At 34.5% G+C, this 22,811-nt stretch overlaps 1 protein-coding gene across 1 annotated transcript in view; it reads left to right on the top strand.

Annotated features, from left to right (window-relative positions):
- The window catches only part of LOC130046555 (E3 ubiquitin-protein ligase rnf213-alpha-like), a 62,879-nt gene that overhangs the window by 29,824 nt on the left and 10,244 nt on the right, over positions 1-22,811 (top strand). The window contains exons 6-17 of the mRNA XM_056141869.1: positions 8,451-8,607; positions 9,215-9,383; positions 10,966-11,066; positions 11,265-11,382; positions 12,710-12,951; positions 14,124-14,206; positions 14,435-14,568; positions 18,653-18,801; positions 19,317-19,539; positions 22,200-22,370; positions 22,539-22,610; positions 22,702-22,811. Coding sequence (XP_055997844.1) covers positions 8,451-8,607; positions 9,215-9,383; positions 10,966-11,066; positions 11,265-11,382; positions 12,710-12,951; positions 14,124-14,206; positions 14,435-14,568; positions 18,653-18,801; positions 19,317-19,539; positions 22,200-22,370; positions 22,539-22,610; positions 22,702-22,811 — 1,729 coding nt within the window. The remainder of the gene's footprint in view (positions 1-8,450; positions 8,608-9,214; positions 9,384-10,965; positions 11,067-11,264; positions 11,383-12,709; positions 12,952-14,123; positions 14,207-14,434; positions 14,569-18,652; positions 18,802-19,316; positions 19,540-22,199; positions 22,371-22,538; positions 22,611-22,701) is intronic.

A 22,811-nucleotide genomic window follows, 5' to 3' on the forward strand; every position in this document is an offset into this window, starting at 1 on the left:
AACCCCCTTTAGGTTTTGTCTTCACCACATATATTACTTTATTTAGACTTTATATATATTTTAAAATCACGTTTCAGGTTTAGACACATTTAATATCTCAGGTACTGGAAGGGATGAACGTGAGTTACCGTACCTGTAATGGATTTCTAAACTTAAAAAAAAACAAAAAAACTTACATACAAAGATACATTGATTTATCCAATAAATGCACTACCAAGCCCCCATCTGTCTTCCTCATAAAACCATCAACAGCTGTGACTGAGGAAATTCAAGCATACTGTGCTACAGCATATGCCAGAAGTGGTGTAAACCAAATGTGGATTCAGAAACATTCAAAAGAATGAGTAAATCGCAATTTCAAAAACATCAAAGCACATGACTGTTCAGCACAATCATTCCTCACGATAAATTAAAGACTAGACTTCTTGACATCATAAGACAATTTTTCTTCAACAAAAATGGGAAAAGGGAATTCATATTCAATGATCAGTCGCCCAAAAATCATTTTGTTAAATACTACTCTGATTCCACGCACAAGTACTCTGAAGTTAACCTCATCCTGCAATCATACACCTTTACGCATATCAGTTTTCCTCAGTGTGGTGCATTTTAACGCACATACCGTTGCCTCACAATCATGCACTTTAACGCATTTTCAATGCGCATTTGTTTCCGCTGCGTTCTGTCGTTGCTACAGCGAAAATCGTAATATTTTACGTATTATCTTAGGTTGTAAGACAAAAATGGGTGATTTGCCAGGCTTTTGTGAATGTTCCGACGGTAGCAAACACATATTTCGGTGATATATTACATGCGCGTTCCCGCTACGGGAAAATTCTAACGCGGAGTTCATGCATTGACAATATCGTCGTAGTCCTTGGTGATCAGGTCTTCAAACTGTCTGCTCAAATTTTCATGAGTACTAAATGTGCTCCTTTGTTAACTGACCTATTTTTATATCATTTATTCAAAAGCTACACAAGAAAAAAGCCCTTGGTGTGGCCTTCAACTCGACACTTAGATATATCGACGATGTTTTATCTATTAACAATAATCATTTTCTTTATTTATCGATCCGATATATTCCAGTAAACTCGAAATAAAGTACATCACAGATTCCTCCCCAACTTCGTACCTTTGCATTGTAAAATCAATTGACGTCGATGTTCTGTCAGGCAATTTTGTAGTTGTTATTCATTACTTATTTTTTTGATAATTCATACATATGAAGTGTATCTTGTGTTCTGAAAATTATGTGGCATAAATATATTTAATTCTTGACTTGGTTATTGAAATAAATGTGTTTAAAGTCGCCTGAATGATGTATTCACTTACTGTCTATATTAAACTAGCAAAACTACTTTCCACGTATGTGTACACGTATTTTGATTTTTTTTTTGCACTTGCACTTCATATATTATCTCAGTTTTTAATGAAATATTATACACTGTCTGTGAACGAAATAATGTAATATATATATATATATATATATATATATGTATATGTATATATATATATATATATATATATATATATATATATAAAGAATTCGGTATTTGATACAGTAAATACATCCAATAATAAAAGTCAAGAAACACAAAACTCGAATAACATTTCACTGTTAGCGCTTTCGGCTTTAATGCCTCTTCAGACAGTTATGTTAACTGTCTGAAGAGGCATTAAAGCCGAAAGCGCTAACAGTGAAATGTTATTCGAGTTTTGTGTTTCTTGACTTTTATTATTGGATATATATATATATATATATATATATATATATATATATATATATATATATACGTGTCGGTATAACTACGGAGTTGATGTAAATTGTCATATACCACACCTTATCACACCCACACATATACAATATTCATTTAAACAGTGAGGGACACACAGTAATGTCTAAATAATCCAGATACTCTTCCGTCAATTTGGTGTGTGGATCCCGTCCATTTCGTTGCACTCAATCATTTATGCTGCCAGTAGCTCTGTACCTCTTCAAAAATTCTGATATTCCTTGTCTGGATACAAGAACATTATTTTCTCTGTTTATGGATTCGCGTATTTGGGAGTTATTCAGTCCATTATCTTTCATCAAAATTATCCGCCGCCGAATGTAGGGAGATATTCTTGTTATTCTATTTCCATCCATTATTTTCTCAAGTTCTCTAGTCAAAGTGCGTCAATAAGTGGTGAAAAAACTACCGAAGTGATTTGTGTATATTCTGAATACACGATGGGCGGGACTTTCTTCTCAATCAAAACATCACGTGATTCATTTACACTTGGCTGAACAAAACAGTCCTAGAAAGCAGTCCCGGGCACCGCTTGGAGAGCTGGAACTGCTTTCTAGAGCAGTCCCACTTTTTGAGAGAGCAGTCTCAGAGCAATCCCCGGGACTGTTTTCTGAGACTGCGTGGGTGTCAGGTTGGGTCTGGTTGGTACTGTACAGGAGTTTCAACAGTCTCGTTTAAAGTCAACATTTCACAAATTCTTTGATATCATGATGATCTAGTTTGCAGATACAACCTGTCATTGAGTAAAATGCTGTCTGACATGTTTCATAAATTGGCATACTGATTCTGACCAATGATTACTCCGTTGACTGATCAAAATGTAGGGATCACGGCAGGTGTGACCGGTCGTCATGGGATGTTTACACCTTCTAGGCACCTGATTATATCATTGATATGTGTAGGGGTCCGTGTTTGACCAACTCCCTTTTTTATTTCTTTTAGGAGTTTTTATATTGATCACTGTTTTTTATCGTAACCTTTTTATATACGCGATACGCTTTTTTGTTTTTTCCATATTACTCAATAAGATTTTCCCCATTTGTGCAAACGCTACCAACTTTTCTCTAGATGTACATGTATGCGACAGAGTTGAAACCGTTGCACTGTGGCTTCTATTTTGTTCTACCATGACGCGGGAGCCCGCTTTAAGATCATGTTTGAAAGACACATGAGGTTGAATTCTTATGGCGAGCGATTTGCTGAGGAACCGTCACTGCCTTCGTTAGACTATTAAAAGGGCACTTTGATCAAGTACAGGGAACTTCCCAGTTGGAAAGTGAATGCCGTAACTACTCGGTAATGAAGATGATTCATATCAAGAAAAGATATGAATTACACTTTACCATCAACCAACTATTTTCTTGCTGAAATGATTTGTGTGAACAATACAGTATTTCCAGAAGTTATAATCATATTCTATTGTGTCGTTGATAAGGTATGTACACGCTTATATTTGATCGTGAAGTACTACAGCAAACTGAGTAAAATGCAAGCAACAGATGTACAATAATCGATAATATCTACATGTGTATGAAAAAAATGAGCCCACATACATGAATTGGCTAGTTAACATATCTTTAACATATTCATTCAAGATGATTATCAATTAACATTTGTTTATCCGTGCGTTGATGTTTGTAATCAATCTAATAATTCCTATAAAGGATGCAATACCAAAGTTATGGCAAACACAGACTCATGGAAATGCCAAAGTGGGATCAGGTGCATAGGAGGATTAAGCATTCCCTGTCGACCGGTCACATCCATGAGCATATATTGAGCATATATTGTGCGTAGAATCAGAATGTCGTTTAAGAAAATATTGTAAATTGGGACATTATTGCGGTTGTTTTAATTTTGCCATGTTCGCGGTCGGGGATTTCCCCGCAAAATTAAAACAACTGCAATCATTTTACAAGTGTGACACAATACGTTTTGAACAGTTACCAGTAATTTGAATTGAAATTGAATTCCGCTAAAATAAAACCACCGCAATTAGACCAATATGAATTACCGCTAACCTTTAGCTCCGCGAAATTAAAACCACTTACAGTATCAAGATCCGAGTTCCTTTTTTTAAAATTGAAGATCCAGTCGTCTTTAACATGGAAAGTCTACTTTTAAAGTTGTATTGATGGATGTGATGTGGTGTTTTGAAAAGTCATTGGTTTTGATATTGTTGATTTTGGGGGAAAAGTTTTTGGATTTTGTAAGAATCCACATTTGATTGCATATGTTGTAGCACAGTTTATCACATCGATTTGTATTGTTAAAATATATACATGTTTCTTATACTTAAAGCCTAATCACGTTCAAGTTGATTATAATCAGTATGACAGGAATTCTTTAGATGTACGTCTATTGGTTCTTTGCAGATTGACATATTTTTAAGACGAGCTACAAATCAAAAGGACAGGGGCAAACTTCATACTGTTATGTTTGCTGATGAGTTAGAATTTAATATTGCAAAATATGCTGCGAGAAGTTTAAAGGAACACACAGACAATCCTACAAATAAAGGTATTTTCTTTTTAAAAAGAGTGGCTTGGACAGTACATTTTAAAGAGCAATGGCATGGCATTCTGAAATACCTTTCTTATTTTTACGGCAACCTCTATTTCAGAATTCCAGATCGTTTTCGTATGTTGCTCAGAGAATGAAGAGAATAGTAAGATTGTTACAGAATTACACAGATACCGAAGGAATTCCCCAATGCTGATAGAGTTACCAATATTGCGGCTTTATTTGAAGACCATTGTGTAAGTGTAATTTTACTAAGAATTTTGTGATAGATCTATTCATGCGGTCACACACTAAATGATGATAGAATTACTGATGTCACGGCTTTATTAAAAGAGCTTTTTATAAGCATGTTGTTTTATTTTCAATCTAAAATAGGTCTGTTTATGAGCGCCGAACTCATAATTTAAATTTAATTTAAGTGGTCAATACGATTAAAAGTACGATAGGAACAATAATAATTATGGTTTGAGGTAAAATCAAAATTATAATAAAAAACGATAGCTTGATCATTTCAGTTCAAAAATGGTGTTAGTTGTCTCTGATAGAGCAGGGATGGGAAAGACATTTTATATGATGCAACTTGCGAGGAAGATACAGAAGGATACTAGGGTGATCATCAGTATACCTATCTACCAAAGAAGCGTAGCTATTCATGCGATTGTCGCTAAAATGCAACCACACTGGCAAGAATACAACTCAAGCATCAGAAGAATTATTCATTTGGATGTCTACCCAGAGGTCTGGACATTTTATAAAATACATAATTGTTATACCCCTGAACGAAGTTTGTGACAACATTGAAATCATTATAAAACCGACAAAATCGATAATCGAAATCTATGTGTATTTATCTTCCTAAACGTCAAGAGAAAATATCTATTTACGTTTCTATTCATTGATCTCTCTATTCATCTATCTATTATCTATCAGTGAGTCAAATCCTGTCTGATGGGTTTCATGCCAATTGTTAGGCTGTTCCTGGTGCACTGATTTTGACCAATGATTACTCCATTGACCTGATCAGAATATAGGGCTCACAGCGGGTGTGACTGGTCGACAGGGGATGTTTACTCTTCCTAAGCACATGATCCCACCTCTGGTGTGTCCAGGGGTCCGTGTTTGCCCAACTATCTATTTTGTATTGATAATAGGAGTTATGAGATTGATTGCTATTCGTTATCTTCACCTTTCATATTGATCAATGTATATATCAGTATCTATCTATCTATCTATCTATCTATCTACGTAATTATATTTCAATCCATATCTTTATCAATCTATCTATCAGTATTTATCTCTGTATTTCACATCATACTTTTAGGTGTCTGATGGTGTAGATGACATTTTGTTTAACATTGGGATATTATACGTTCTTGCCGATCACCGTGGAAGTGCGTGGATTCGCCGGCCATCAGACACTTACATCGTGGAATATAGGAGTTTGAACAAAGAGGTATTAGTGAAGTTAAATCTACATCTCGATGAATACAACGATGTATAATCTATTAACAATGATGATTTTCATTCATATGGTGATTCGATATATCCCTTTGAACTCGAAATAAAAGACATCATTGAGTCGTCCACATCTGCTTCATACTTAGATATTTTATTGAAAGTAGATATTAACGGCAAACTAACAACTTAATTTTATGATAAACGGTATGATTTCAGCTTCTTCACTGTCAACTTCACATATTTTTATAGCATTATTCCATTATCATTATATATATCTTTCAATTGATTCGATACACAAAAGCTTGTTCTGCGTATGGTCAGTTTTTAAATCAAGGCAGGCTACTGACAAACAAGTTGATGGTGTAGGGGTTTTAATAGTCGCGTTTAAAATCAGCATTTCGCAATTCTATGGTCGTTAAAACGATATAGTTTGCCAATACAACCTACTATATGGTAAAATGCTGTCTGACGTGTTTCATACCAATTGCTAGGCTGTTCTTGGTACACTGAGTTTGACTACGGATAACTCCGTTGACCTAATCAAGATATAGGGCTCACAGTGGGTGTGACCGGTCGACAGGGGATGCTTAATCTTCATAGGCACCTGATCCCACCCCTAGTGTGTCCAGGGGTCAGTGATTGCCCAACTCTCTATTTTGTATTGCTGATAGGATTTATGAGATTAATCACTGTTCGTTATCTTTACCTTTCATGAGTATTTCTGTAATTAAGTCATTTGCATCATATAACTTGAATTTTAAAATTTGAAGGTCGGTGCAGTACACACAATGTTTGAAATGATACCAAAGGTTACTTGCATCCCACCGGAAACCTGCTCCAAAAGAGAAAAAATATCTGGTAAAGAAGCTCTGGTTGGTTACATTGAGAACGAACTAAAATGCATTGTATGTGTCCAGTTTATTTATATCAATGTCAGTAAATGCATTTGTACTCACTACCACAGGAAAAAGGGTATTCATATGATTGATTGATTGGTTGTATATTGTTTAACCGTTGGGCTCTCGAGAATATTTCACTGATATGGAAACGGTATTCATATGGATTTTATGTGTTTTGTCTAACTAAAGGAGGAGTACGGCATAGTGGAACTATAAGAATTTGGAAGTCTTCAGAAAAAGAAGTTGCAAATATTATGCATCAATTGGACAACTCTTATATAGGAATTAGTGATGACTAAACATGATTCATTTCTGATACAAAAATATATGCTAAAATTGAAGATTTTTCAGAAAGTGGCAAGCGAATACCCTAATGTCAAAACACATGTTGTTGGATTAGATTTCTGATGACGCAAAAAGAATTCACCATACCATTCATTTCCTCAGCCATATGTTGATGAAAGATGAAGATAACGAACAGTGGATTACAACAATCGACCGCTATAAAAGGATATGTTTATCATAGTTAATCATATTTTATGTATTGGGATCACGGCGGGTGTGACCGGTCAAGAAGCAATACTTACTCCTCCTAGGCACGTGATCCCGCATCTTACCGGTATGTCCAGGGATCCGTCTTTGCCCAACTCTTTGTTTTGTATTCTTTGTGGGAGTTATGAGATTGATCAATGTGTGTTATCTTCACCTTTTATGCATCAATCCTCAGTCACTTGTATATAGGAACGCCCCCACTACTTTGCTCCCCCTTTTTTGCTTGACATGTGACATATTTTTCGCGTGATTATATATATATCACATCCGAAATTCGTTATTTTAAAATATTCAAAGAGCGAAATCATTACCTGGTCACTGCTTTGTAGTAGCGATGAATGGTAGTGGAATTGTAAAGTTGAATCGTGAATTGACCTCATGCACTGGAGTTTTTTTGTTGTTGGCAAAACTGCTTTTCTTGGTTAGCAGGAAATTGTGGACTAATATTAAGGCAACTTGATTTTTCTCCGTTTGCCTTCCACTTTCACAAACGACGTTAAGCGCCGAACTCACTATATCTGATGGACCTATAAATGTGTTTAATGAAAAAATACCCAGTTTAATATAGAAAACGAAATCTCGTTGGACATATTAAAAATATTAAAACCGCACGGAATTGAAGACAAAATTATTGTTCCGATATTCCGTATAAATTATGAAGAAATGCATTGAGTTTTATAAACCGTGTATTTTTTGTTAATAAGGCTAAAATAATCATGATCTATTTCTGAATGCAATGCGCCTCCATGGCCGAGTGGTTAGAGCATCGCGCTCAAAATCACACTGCCTATCACCTCTGGTCGGCGCGGGTTTGAATCCTGCTTACTCCTCCTATGCACCTGATCCCACCTCTGGTATGTCCAGGGGTCCGTGTTTGCCCGACTATCTATTGTATTGTTTATAAGAGTTATGAATTTTATCACTGTTCGTTATCGTCGCCTTTCATGGTGGTAATAAAGTTAACGACCAACCTGTAGTAGTAGTTTTGATAGGCAGGTGAATTGTTGAATACCTGTACAAATCACCAAAATGAAAAAAATATATATAAATTACTTTACAAAACAAATTTAAACTATTTATGGTTATATTTCTCTATAGTTTAATTTGCCCTCTTCATGTAATGCTACAATATATAATACCTGCATGTGAATTATATACTTTACAATAACTTATTTTTGTCATCATGATATTTCATGAATGGATTTCAATAATTCGTTTTCAGAAAATGAAATGGGATTTGATCTCAATGAATTCAGGTCAGCTTTATATCAAAGACCTTTCCAATATCTGAGTAGATTTTCAAAGAATAAACTGGACAAAAAGTTTAGATTTTCTGGCACAGAAGGAACACCAAACGAATGTCTGACGACATTGCTAAGGTAACGGAATGCATTTTATAGCAATAACAATGTGAAATACAAATGCACGTACATGTACGATTTCGATGAATTGAATTGAAGTCTGTCTGACGAATGTTACCTTATTCTATCGTCTGTTCATTTTCTTATATTGATATTTTCTACACAACACTGGACTATATTCAACCTTGTCCATTTCAGAGAGAATACAAACTGAAAAATTGTGAATATAGATACATGTACGATGTTTTAAATATCTTTCAAGAGCAATTAGAGCAGAAAATTCTTAACATTCAGAATGTCTTCTTTTTTCTTTATTTTTGAATTATGACCAACGGACCGCAATAAGAATATAAGAATTTTACATAAAATAAAAAAAATAACAACAGAAATTCTATCTCAAGAGCCACAAGCAAGTTTGCCATGATCTGTGAAACTTAATTGAGGCTAGGATGTGTGTAATGTTTTAAACCACTATTACCCCAAAATGAGAGTATATATGTATTTTCATGAACAGAGTAACTCAAGTGAGGGTTGTAACCCATGACTTAGATGTTTGCTTTTTTTTTTCTTTTGCTGCTGCTTATTCCTGATATCAATGTTTTATGTATACATTTATATTTTGTAGGTATTGCGGAGTACCCAACCCTTCTTGGTCTGAATTAAAGCAGTTCGTCTTGTTTCTGAACACACAGCTGATAGATTATGAAAATTGTGTTTTCTGCTCTGAAAGCACAATGGATGTTCTTCCGGGATTTTACAACTTTGTCTTGAGATTCCTAATTTTAATGTCAACAGTTAGTATATTAGACTTACATGTATGTGTACTCATGAAGACATATACATTGATACCAGTTTTTAGTATTCATTTAACTAAAATATTATGCAGGGACCAGTTATCACCGGTCTTCAATAAGGAGGCAATTTCATATTAACTCGGATAACTTGAGTAAATAGATACCATGTCTTTGAGATATAGATAGTTTCAAAACGATATCCACTGATAGTAACGGAATTCATTAATCTAATTTTAGGACTTTTCTTCAAGATCTTTGAATATGAGTGAAGAATCTGACAATTTGCAAAAATCAAAAGAACAAATAGGTGACCTTGACATTTATGAAATGCGAAGAAGCTGGGAAAAGGGGTATGTTTTGATAATAATTCTTCTTTGAAATTTAAACGGAAAAAGAAATTCGTTTTCATTTTATCATACTGGTTTATGTAGTTACCCATCAAATTCAGACGTGTAAATGATCATATTTTAGCGTCCCATATAAGTTGATGATAGAGTCTCCTTTGCAGCCAATGCCAACAGTGGCTGGGCTAATGTTATAATGTCCGATTACCGGTATCAAAACAACTCGTCAAAATGACATAAGTATTTCAATATGATAAACCTAAGACTGCCGTCTTGGATTTTTAAAAATGAAATTTATTTCTTATTACTTAAATATGTCTGAGACCCGATTAGAGGAATGGAGAGAATAACCCGTGTAACAAGGATGTGGACACTTTCTTTCATGTCAATTTATTGCACTGAAAATTATTTGACGTTTGTATTTATAACGTAACAGCAGAAATTCACCTCTATCCTATCACTTTTCCAGCGTCCATCCATATTTGTTTTTCAATCCAGACAGAACATTTACATTTGTTGGGTTCAACATCGATAGAAAATCTGGAAATATTGTTGATGAAAAATCAGGACAAATCATAGAGGAAAAGATAGCTTCTTCTCAACTGATAGAAGCTCTTGAACGAAACGAAGTCCCTTTGTCAGAGAAGTTTTCTGATCTTGATAGGTATATCTTTTACTTGAGGTACAGGAGTGTTTTAATAATTACTTGATTATTTTGGAATTAACCTTTATTAACTGTTATATTTAATTCATCTTGACACTATCCATTTTACTAACCCAATGGATAAACGAAAGTGATAATTGGTTGATGGACCATCTTGCGTTCTATTATTCTGTAATTTGTTCAAATCTAAATTATGACGTCAGAAACACAATTGCCGATGCATTTTCGAGCATGAAATGAAGAATTTTCAGCTGAAAATATATTTTTATATTGTTATTGTGTAGCGATCAACAATACACATTGTAACTGTCTATATTAGTAATATAAGCAATATTTGGGCTCTAGTAGGAAACTTGAAAAGACTAATATTTCTTATGTTTCAAGACAATAACCATAGTTCCATACCCTTATTCTTTATGTATGAGGTTTATAAGATTCCTCATTGATCGTTATCATCACTTTTCACGTATTATATAAATATATTTTTGGTTTGACATTTTATATCTACAAAGCTATCTTTTGTACTATAATAATACAAATATAATTTTTGCAAAGAAATGCTCTCTTGCAAAAGCTGTGGACAATCATGGGAGCTGACGCATTTGACCCTGACGAAACATATGAACTCACAGCTGACAATGTGAAAAAGATATTGGCCATATATATGAGATTCAGGTAAGTAACTCAATCATTTTCGTACATTTGGGAATTAACGATTTTGTTAAAGGTGACTTGTATTCTACATTTGTTTCATTTCCTATTCATTTTGTCTCCATATGAGTGAAATATTCTCGAATATTTAATAAATCAATCAATTAATCTTTTTTTCTAATTACGTCAATTGTTTGATAGTTATGCACTTTAACGAAACAGGGCTGGGATTCCAGTCATCATTATGGGAGAAACCGGGTGTGGAAAGACCCGTCTGATTCGCTTTCTATGTCAGATACAATGTGCTGGGATGAATATCCAAACAATAACAATAATGAAGGTAACTGCCTGGCATATGTACGTAAAGTGTAATTTGAAAATTGCTATCTATTTAGTTCCGAATATGTTTTAGGCCAAAGTATGTATACTCAGTGAAATCTGTTTGTGATCATTTATAGTATTTCTGTGTATTACTGGTTAGCTTATGAATATACCATCAACAGATTTTAAGGTGTATCGTTAGACTTAATATTCAAATAATAAGGATGGCCTCCATTGCGTAGTTTATAGTAAGATCATAAGAAATTGTTGTTTCATAGACATGTTTTTATTAAAATATTTTGCGTCTAGAATGATAAGTAGATAATATATCAGAGAATCAGTTTTCATTACGAGTGACAATCCCGTGTTCAATCTCGTTTTAATTCCAACCTGGCAAGTGTACAATGGCTTAATTGGAACATTCGCAAACAATTTTTTATCTATTAAGGCATATCACAAAGTTAGCTTAGCTGTGATGATATTACTAACTTAGAGGATGACTTCAGATTCTCTATTGTGAACGCCCTGTGTTTCATACCAATTGTTTGGCCCTTCTTTAAATAGTGATTTTCACTACGGAATATTTCTTTAAACCTGATCAAGACAATTGCCTCAAAGTGGATGTGACCATTCAACGTGGGAAATCTACTAATTTTAGGCACCTAATCCTGTGTCAAATACTGTCTGATGTGTTTCATATCTATTACTAGTCCTTTCATTACATACCAGCCAACAACCATCTAGGACACATGATCCCACCCCTCGTGTGTCTAGGGGTTCGTGTCTGCCTTAGTATCAGTTGTTAGACCGTTCTTTTGACCTGTCGACAGAGGCTGCTTACTCCTCCTAGGTACCCGATCTCACTTCTGGCATATCCACGGGTCCATGTTTGTCCAATTCTTAATTTTTATTCCTTATATGATTTATGAAATTGATCACTGTTCGATATCTTCACCTTTTCATTGATCGGTGTTCGTTATTTTGAACTTTTTATTCGAGGGTATTCTAATTATGATTCAAGGTTTTAGTCAAAACTAATAGAATATTGTGTGTAAAACTCTTACGTTATCCAGAACTGTAAACAGCCCCCTTTCCATTGGTTTAATTTATGTAATGTGCACTGCTATAAACCAGGAAATGAATGTCGCATTGAATAAAAACAATAAATTTTGAATTGCGGGTCTAAACTGTTACTAATTTAAAAGCTGTAAAACTAAAATACAAAGAATTTGACCATATGTGTGATATTTATCAAACGTGACAAAAAAACCCACACGATTGTGGAGTGCAATTTGATATTTCTAAAGCAATTGTCTACAGGCGTATAGTTGAGCATTCCATTGTAGATCCATGGTGGCACAACACGACTGGAAATTCGTGAAAAAGTGGAGACGGCAAATGCATTAGCCAAACGTAATTCCCAGCAAACAAAACGTCACGTTTTTACAGTATTATTTTTCGATGAGGCAAATACTACAAGGCATATCGGTCTTATCAAAGAGATACTATGTGATGGAACATTTGAAGGGCTTTCTTTGGACTTATCTTCAAATTTGAAGATGATAGCTGCAGTTAATCCGTATAGAAGGTAGATATGATAATTTTGTTATTTATTTGATCGACCAGGTCGCGGTATCTCCCTGGTAGAGCATTTGCTTCGTAACCGGGAGGTCGTGAGTTCGAGCCCCGCTCGTGCCCTGGCCGCCTCAAACCGAAGACTTTAATTAAAGGGACCGATTCACGATTTCCCCCGAAATTTTGTTTTTTTTTACTTTTAATGATCAAAATCTATTGTCTAATGTGTTTAAAAGATTTCACCAAAAAATTGATGTTCTACATTATCACAGAAGCTAATTTTAAAGAGTTTATTATTTGTTTTGTAAACAAAGATTGCGGTATGTTATTATTTACGAAATTTTCATAAGAAATGGATATCGATCTAAGTTTATAATATCTTTCACATTTCAAGCATTCTTTGGGTAAAATGTGTCATCTAAAAGTTAAAATTTGTTATTTATGCTGCTTTATATTACAAAATTAACATTGCACATGCTTTTTTCTATACATGAAAAGGCTCGAGTCTTTGTTTACATAACACAGATTTAGGGCTAAAATATTGCTTTTATTCTTGCATGCAGAAGGTCAATATTTTGACTGTCAACATTAAATCGGTTATATGTTTGATGTTTAACATAAAAAATGAAAAATATTTTTTTTCAAAAATCGTGCACCAGTCCCTTTAATATAGGAGGTAGTAATTGCTCCATCGCCAAACTCTGGGCATTTAGAAGTGAGAATCATGGGTCTTTTAGATATGACCTTTAAAAACGGAGGTCCCGTGTCGCGGCAGGCGTTGGCACGTTAAAGAACCCTCACTGTTACGACCCTGAGCGCTAAGCATCTAGGTCTAAATTTGTGGTACTTCATCTACAGCTGGTGACGTCTCAATATGAGTGAAGAATTCTTGACGGGACGTAAAGCAAATAATTTATTATTGTTCTCATGGCTTTCCTCTTAACTCGCCAACGATGCAATTGCTTTCAATAGGGGATGATTACGGCTATTTTTGAACAACCAATGCTTATTTGTTCTAATGGAGCATATATTCATTTTCTTACAATACTACCTCAGTGCTGTTTTTCTTAATGTGTTTAGCGCACACTATTCATTTTGTTTATATAATTTGTTGCAGTTATTAGCACAGTAAATAAAGAAAACGAAATGAATATTTTCAGAATAAGAGGGGTTTATATTTTACAGACATAGTGATGACGTGATAAGACGTTTAGAACAGGCTGGTCTTGGATATCACGTGGCATCTGAGAAAACTAATGATAGACTAGGTAGGCTGTTTTATCATGATAGTCAGCATAGCTTTTAATAGTATTTAATATCTACCAGGAATATTTAGATACATGAATTTTAAAGACATGATGTTTAAACTGATCATTTGCAAATTAGCAAACATTTAAAGGTTTATACTTTTTTAAATGTATGTATCGTATTATTCTTTTTTTTTTTTTTAATTTTAACGTCCATCAATGAAGTGAACTTAACTGCAATTTATTCAGGTCGACTTCCAATGAGGCATTTAGTGTACAGAGTACAACCTCTACCATTGAGTCTCTTTTCACTTGTTTTTGATTTTGGACGAGTAGACTCAAACACAGAAATGCAATACATTGAGAAAATGGCATCACAGAAGGTTTGTATATAAAATTTGCTTGTGATGTGAAAGGCGATTCCTGCTGACATTGTATTCGCGGGTCTGCCCAACTCTTTATTCTTTATTCCTTATGGGAGTTATGAGATTGATCACTGTTCGTTATCTTCACCTTTCATTAATCAGGCACAAATTACACGACAGCAGTAGTAGATAACTTATATGAGCCCCTCCTCATATTTGACCAAAAATGAAAATAGTAGAAAAATTGACATTATTCATGCAAACAAATATTTACGGATTTACAAATCAATTAGTTGTTATTTATTTATTTCATTATGTGCATAGTTACATATGTAGAATAACCCTCAAAACCCTGGAGCTACTCGACTATATCCCATTTTGAACACATCTTGGATCCAACATTTTTAACTTCTTCTCCAGAATGGTATAACTGAGTTCAATCAAACTTGCTACTAAGCATGGTTGGGTAAAGATAATTCAAATTTGTTTAAATGATGTGCCATATTCGTTTTGAAGTGGAGATAATTAAGAATTGGTAAAAATTAAGTGAGATGCTTTTAAAAAATTGCAAGAACACCATGGCCAATTTAAATCAAACTTGAAAAAAATCTTGAATAAAGGGGATTCAAGTTTCTTCAAATGAAGGTTCGTGCTCCCTCCATAGGAGAGAAAAGGGCAAAAATAGGATGAATTTACTTAAAAAGTATTCTCAAGAACAGCTGGGCCAGAAAAAATGAAATATACACGAAAGCTCTCTGACATAATATAGATTCAAATTTGTTAAAACCATTATCCCTGGAGGTAGGGTTAGCCACAATAAGAGATCAAAGTTTGATATGGATACTTAAAACTCTTCTCAATACAACAAGGTCCTTATTACTTTTAGCAATATGCAAGCATCCCCAGATAGTGTAGATTGAAATTTGTTCGAACTGTGGTACTAGGGTATAGGGCGGGGTCACACCAGGGGACCAGTTTAACGTGGATGTAGAAACAATCTTTAAAAATCCTAATATCAGCTGGGCCATAGCTATTCATATTCATTTGCAAACATCCTTATGTATTGCAGATTTCAGTCTGTTTGAATCATGATCCTTAGGGTAGGGTGAGCCCACAATACGGAATCGAAATTTTATATGGAATGTACAGGGAAACATCTGTGATTAGTCAATAGTCAAATAGTGGAAATTCAAGTTTGTTCACTTTAAGAGCCCCAGGGGCAAGATGGGGTCACAGAAGGAGGCCAAAGTAATATACGGGAAAGTAAATTCTTTTCAAGATTAGCAGGAACACACTAAATCATGTCTAAATGCACATTTCCGTAGCTATGTAGATTAAAAGTGTTATATCCCGTGACTAAAGTAAGGTGTTTTTATCCGTCTTTCGGAAACAAACCTTGCTCATAAATTTTGAATGGTGAGTTATAGGTCTTCCATAATCTATATATCCATTTCCTTCGACAAAATATTTTTGTACCATTTGTACCCTGTTACGTGTCCTAGGACTTTGACCTACCTTTAAGAAAATCCAATCTAGGCAATATCTCCTGAACTATTCAAGATTGCGCTTTCATATTTTGCATATAGATTCCTATATGGCAAGAAATTTCAGTTCATGCCATGATCTTTGACATTTTGACCTTGGAGTGTAATTCAAATTTCAAACCTTTGATTTAAACTTTAACCTTGCTCATAACTTTTGAATGGTGAGTGACTTTCATATTTCTTGTATGTATTTATTGTGACAAGACAGTTCTGTTAGTACTAAAGGTTTTAACCTTCTAGACTTGACCTTGGATTTTGACCTACTTTAAACAAAACTTAACCAAGGCAATATTAAATGTTTTGCATATATATTCCTTATTGCTCGATTTTTATTTCATACAATGGTGATTGACCTTGTGATCTTGTAACATGGTTCTGTTGTTACCTTTTAGGGCTAGGTTGGGGTCAGAATTTGTCGTTGGAATAAATATTGCGAATTGTTTTTTAACTTTACAATAGCTGAACAGCAGCAGAATCAAGATGACTTAGGTAAGCATTTGGAATTTAAATGTAAAATTAGTTGCATTTCTTTTGGTTTTGTCAGTTACTAAGTAAACCTGTCAGACCAAAATCACCAGCTGGTACACGAGGCCTTCAAGAAATGCGTACCATGAATAGTATGAGAAATATCGTTTGTAAAGTATTACAGAAGTCTCAGGAGTACATGCGAAAGGATCAAGTTAGTATATATATACATACAAACATATATATATATATATATATATATATATATATATATATATATATTACGTTATTAGAATTAGATTGGAGAACTATTTTTCTGTTACCTTTCATCTTACAAGTTTATTGTTATTTCGGATTTCCAATATTTCAGCTTGAGCATTACTGAAGAGACATTTTTTGTCGAAATGCGCATCTGGTGCATCAAAATTTGTACCGTATAAGTTTTACATCAATTCTAAAAGTACCAAACTACAATAGCTACAGTTTAGAATCAATCATCATATTGTAATAACTAGTACCTTTTTGTTTAAAATGGGTATAAATAAAATTAAAGTTTGCAGTTTTTGTAATAAATATGAAGAGACAATTAGTCGTATATGTTGGGAGTCACTGTCCTGTTGTTCAAGACCTAATCAATATATTTAGTGAGTGTTGTCAAACAAAAGAAATTGTTATTCAAAGAAAATCAAATCCATTAACATTTAATTTTGGATTTAACATACTTCATCTCTCTGATTTATAAGTCATGACTTATAAATCAGAGAGATGAAGTATGTTAAATCCAAAGATAAATGTTAATGGATTTGATTTTCTTTGAATAACAATTTCTTTTGTTTGACAACACTCACTAAATACATTTTTAGAAAACGTTGTTTGAATGAAAAATGATATATTCATGGATTTCTTGTAGATATCAAAACTCACATTTCAAGAATGAAATATATGGCTCCAAAAATTCAAAAAGAAATGAGAAATTTGGACCAATATTATGAACATTAAGCACTAATAGTATTTTACATCAAAACGTAAAGAATCTGATTATTTGACATCCTGACATTAAGGATAAATTTTATATAATCTTAATACTTCTAACTATGACAACTCTATCATTTAAATACTTTCAACTATGACAGCTTTATGTTTACCCTCCAACTATGACAACCTTATGTGCTCTCTCTCTCTCTCTCTCTCTCTCTCTCTCTCTTACACTGCGATTTGTATTGCTTGGTTTCAGATCAGTCTGAGGTAGTATTTACCGACTGAGTATGTTGACACTGTAAAGGAAGAAATCAATCGCAATGACTTGCAGTCAGCTTTTGTACAAAAACATTGCACAGTCCGAGTCCGAATTTGAAATAAATTTTTGCTACACACAACTACAGAAATGCCAAAATAAATGTAAAGGCGATTTATATGTCCACTATCATTAATTACTACTATCAAATAGTGAGGGGGGCAGTTATCATATCGAAGTTTGCATGTAATAATAATGAAAACAGTTGTTAAATGGGGAATATATCCGAAACCGTTCGCATTTATGATTGATATACCTTTGATGCAATTAGATCTACCTAAATGCATAATACATGTACATTCGAATGATAAACAATATAATGCTACGACACACGTCAAACCACATATTTGCCAAATGACAGTTGAACTCGATGTTTGAATATGCTGAAACATTGACACATGTAACATTGAAGTATTTAAAGTGTATGTTCTATGAGACATGCTGTTGCTCAGCATATAAATCTGTATTACATATCACATTTCTTTTATTGATAGAGCGAATGTAGCTTCGTCAGTTTGAGAGATGTTGAAAGGGCATTAGATGTCATGGTTTGGTTTCGACATCACAAAATTCTATTGCATCTACAGAAGAAAGCACAAGAAGAAAACAACGTAAAATTTTATTATACAACTTCATGTTTGAAAATGCTCATTTGTTTAAAACTTTAGAAAGAATTTATAGATTTGGAAAAAAATTGCACAAATAGTATAAAGACGAATAGCAGATACAGCGCGATATATTTTACATAAACGACAAATATTTTATTTAACATATTATTCCTCAGGATATAATTACCCAGGAGACGAGAGCGCTTGTCCTATCGCTAGGCGTTTGTTACCACGCCGCACTTAAGGACAAAAAGAGCTATAGAGAATACATAGCTAAGGAGTTTGGGGAGCCCTGTGTTTTGAAAGGTGGAGGAAGTCAGTTTTTGAAAGAGATTACAAGGTAGATTTATTGTATTAAAATATACCAGTTTTTCATCGTATTGTCCATATGTATATGCCTTGATAGTAATTACAGTATACTGTCACCACATATTCATTTTTCTTTGTAAAAACAAATCCCCATAGAATACGCAGGAAGTCCACTGCGTGGACTTCCACTTACTACGATAACTTTACAAAGTGGACATCTTTTTTCACTTGCACATTGCTGATTTCTTTAGATACACAGCTGGTTTGATTTCCAATGGGTAAAAGTATAAGACATATTATTTGAGGTAATTAATTTCTTAACATAATACAGCCACAGGATAGCTGAAAAATTGCTCAAGCGGCTATAAATAATCAATCAATCTTCACATAATGAAATCTTAGGTCACTTTTTACACTTTTGCACAAAAACTATAAAAATCCACATGTTTATTAAAGCAGATTTGTAACGGTAGGATTAACGATTGCTTGAAATTACCATTGTTAAGAACAACAATGATGTATATATGTCTTACGATTTATATTCAGATGTCAACAGATGATTCTAGATAATTGCAATCTAAAGGAGACGATCGCCAAGAACAACGCCCTAAAAGAGAACGTCTTTATGATGGTCATTTGTATTCAGTTGAAAATACCACTGTTTCTTGTTGGTAAACCAGGAAGTTCCAAGTCTCTGGCGAAAACGATAGTTGACGATGCTATGCAGGGTATCTCATCTCACCGTGAATTTTTCTATGATTTTAAACAGGTAGGATCTCCTAGGATAAAATTCAAAACAAGGAGGGTTTTCTTATCTCAGAACGCAATTGCATTACCGATTAGGTGATGTGTTTGTATATTCTAACGAGACATAATTTATTCACAAATTCCTACATGAAAAGACAAATATCTCATGCTTTGGCCTCCACTTGATATTTAGATATATCGACGATATTTTGATTATGAAAAATAGTTTTTTTTATTCATATGTTAATTCCATATGTCCCAGTGAATGGAAATATAAGATACGACAGAGTTTTCCACATCCATTTCCTATTTAGATATTTCATTGAATAGGTGTTAACGGCAAACTAACAACTAACTTTATGACAAACGGGATAACTGCAGCTTCTCCATCGTGAACTTCCTATAATTAATATTTCATTATCAACTGCATATGGTTTATGTCTATGATTGATTGATTGATTGTATCTTGCTTAGCGTCTCACTCGAGAATTTGGCTTCAAATTTAGGCCTATGTTCGGCGCTTACGGCCATTGAGCAGTGAGGGTTCTTTAGCGTGCCACACCTACTGTGACACGGGTCATCCGTTTTTAAGGTCATCTCCGAGGACCCGTGACATTCACATCAGATGCCGAGCGTTTGGCGATGGAACTGTCACTACTTGTTTTAACGACTTAGGTGTGTCGCGGCCGGGATTCGAACCCTGAGCCTTCCGCATGCGGGGTGAACGCTCTAACCTCTCGTCCACTGCAGCAGTTTTATGTCTATGAACTGCATGATTCGATATGCAAGATATCATTCTGCATGTGATCAGTTTTAAATCGAGGTAGGCTACTGACAAACAAATTGATGTTACAAGGGTTTTAAAAGTATCGTTTAAGGTCGGTATTTTACAAAGTCTATGGTCATTTTAACGATCTAGTTTCCCAATACAACCTGTCAATGGGTCAGATACTGTCTGACGTATTTCATATCAATTGTTAGGCCGTTCTTTACACACTGGTTTTGACTACGGATTGCTCCGTTAGCCTGATCAAGATATAGGGCTGACGGAGATACTTAATACTCCTAGGCACCTGATCCCACTTCTTATGTGTCCAGTGATCCGTGTTATCCCAACTTTTAAAATTTTATTCCACATAGGAGTTTGCTCACTGTTCCTTATCTTCACATTTGCATTCCGAATCACACCTTCATATTGAAAACGAAAATCTCTTGCAATTTTGAGTGACATGATTGAAACATCATTGGAATTATTATACTTGCTAAGCACTCGTAACGTCAATAAAAATCAGCAGGTGTAGAATTTATTGGTCCCAATCTATGAAAACTTTCTGCGACTGTAATTGTTAAAGCCATATCCCATATCATTAATACTAGCATCACTAATGACATCTTTCCTTCACACATGGAACAAGCTAAAGTCACATCTATATATAAAACGTGGGATAAAAGTGATCGAAGTAAGTTTAAACCAATATCTTTACCACCTTCATACAAATTTATTGAAACGTACATAGCTAGTTGTGGACGGCAAACTGAAATTGTAACTTGATGTCCAACGAAACTACTTCACTTTCAATATTCCATAATCATCTAGTTATGGCGTTCTATACATACCAATTGTTAATGTGGAATTTTTCATTCACCTGACAGATAGAGAGCTAGCAGTGGGTATGACCGGTCAACAACATATGTTTGCTCCTTTCAGATAACTGATCCCACCTTTTCCTAGTTTCCCTTATTTTTGATTTTATTTCTTTCAAGGATTGATGAGATTGCTCACTATTCATTATCATAACCTTTTCATGAAAATGTTATCAGATTATATCTTATAGCAAATGGTTGATTGTCATTTCGTTTAACTGCCCTTAAGAACACATTTCATTCATATGGAGACGTTGCCGGTGAAGGGCTGCAAAATTTACACCTACTATCGATGCTAACGAGCAGGGAATGCTCTATGATTATCGTGCCACACCTGCTGTGACACGCAGTCTCGCTTTTTGCGATCTCATCCAAATGATCACCCCCGTTTAGTCACCTCTTCGGAAAAGCAAGGTGGATGTAACGAAGCGTGATTAATGAAAGGTGAAGATAACGATCAGTGAACAATCTCAAAACTCATCTAAGCAATACAAAATAGAGATTTAGGCAATAACTGACCGCAGGATATACCAGAGGTGGGGTCAGTTGCCTTGGAGAAGTAAAGATGTCGACCCGTCATACCAAACGTGAGCCCCTATAAGGTGATAGGAGTTATCCTTCGTCAAAATCAATGTGCCAAGAACAGCCTAACAATCAGTATGAAACAATTCAGACAGCATTTGGCCCAATGATAGGTTGTATTGGCAAAGTAGATTGTTATGACGACCATATAATTTGCAAAATGTTGACGTTAAACGAGACCCTTGAAACCCCTGTACCATTAACTTGCTATCAGTAGCCTGCCTCGATTTAAAAACTGATCATACGCAGACTTTCATAGCTACTGTAAAGAATACAAAATTAAGAGGAGGACAAATACAAAGTCAATTGCAAACTGCTAACTTTAATCGACTGTTGAACGCCCTTTTTCTATACAATATTCAATAAATTACGTAGCTTACTGTAATGCATAGTACTAGACTTTTCAGGAGGTGCTTAAAATGTATTTAATATTTAAAAAAATTACTTGTCATGCAGATTCACATGGTATCCTTCCAATGCAGCCCACTTGCTACTTCTGACGGTATTTTGAGCGCGTTTGAAGAAGCTGCTCGTTTTCAGGAAGGGAAAAGTTTGGACAATTTTACATCTGTTGTTGTTTTAGATGAAATTGGTTTAGCAGAAGATTCACCGAAAATGCCATTGAAGGTGAGCATACTATAGAGCTGACGAGTTGTAGGGTAGGGCTGATCAAAATGAGCAGCTCTGAAATATAACAAAGACAAATTTAGGTATTCTCTATGTATTAATGTAAATAAAATGTTTATGAAACGCCATGGAGTTATCAAATGAGTTTTAATTCGTGTATTGTTGCAGATTTTACATCCTATGCTCGAAGATGGATGCAAGGAAGACATACAATCTGGAGTAGATGTAGATAACAAAAAGGTTTAAAGTCGTGTGAATTTCTTATTTCTATTTGAAATTTAATGGACACGTTTTGGTCAGACTGAGAGAAATAAATCCCTTAAAATTAAAGGTGGCGTTCTTCGGCATATCTAATTGGGCTTTAGATCCAGCAAAAATGAATAGGGGTATTTTGGTCCAACGAGATGTCCCTGATGAGAAAGAACTTGAAAACAGTGCCAG

Source organism: Ostrea edulis, chromosome 6 (assembly GCF_947568905.1).
Source record: "Ostrea edulis chromosome 6, xbOstEdul1.1, whole genome shotgun sequence".
Lineage (NCBI taxonomy): Eukaryota > Metazoa > Mollusca > Bivalvia > Ostreida > Ostreidae > Ostrea > Ostrea edulis.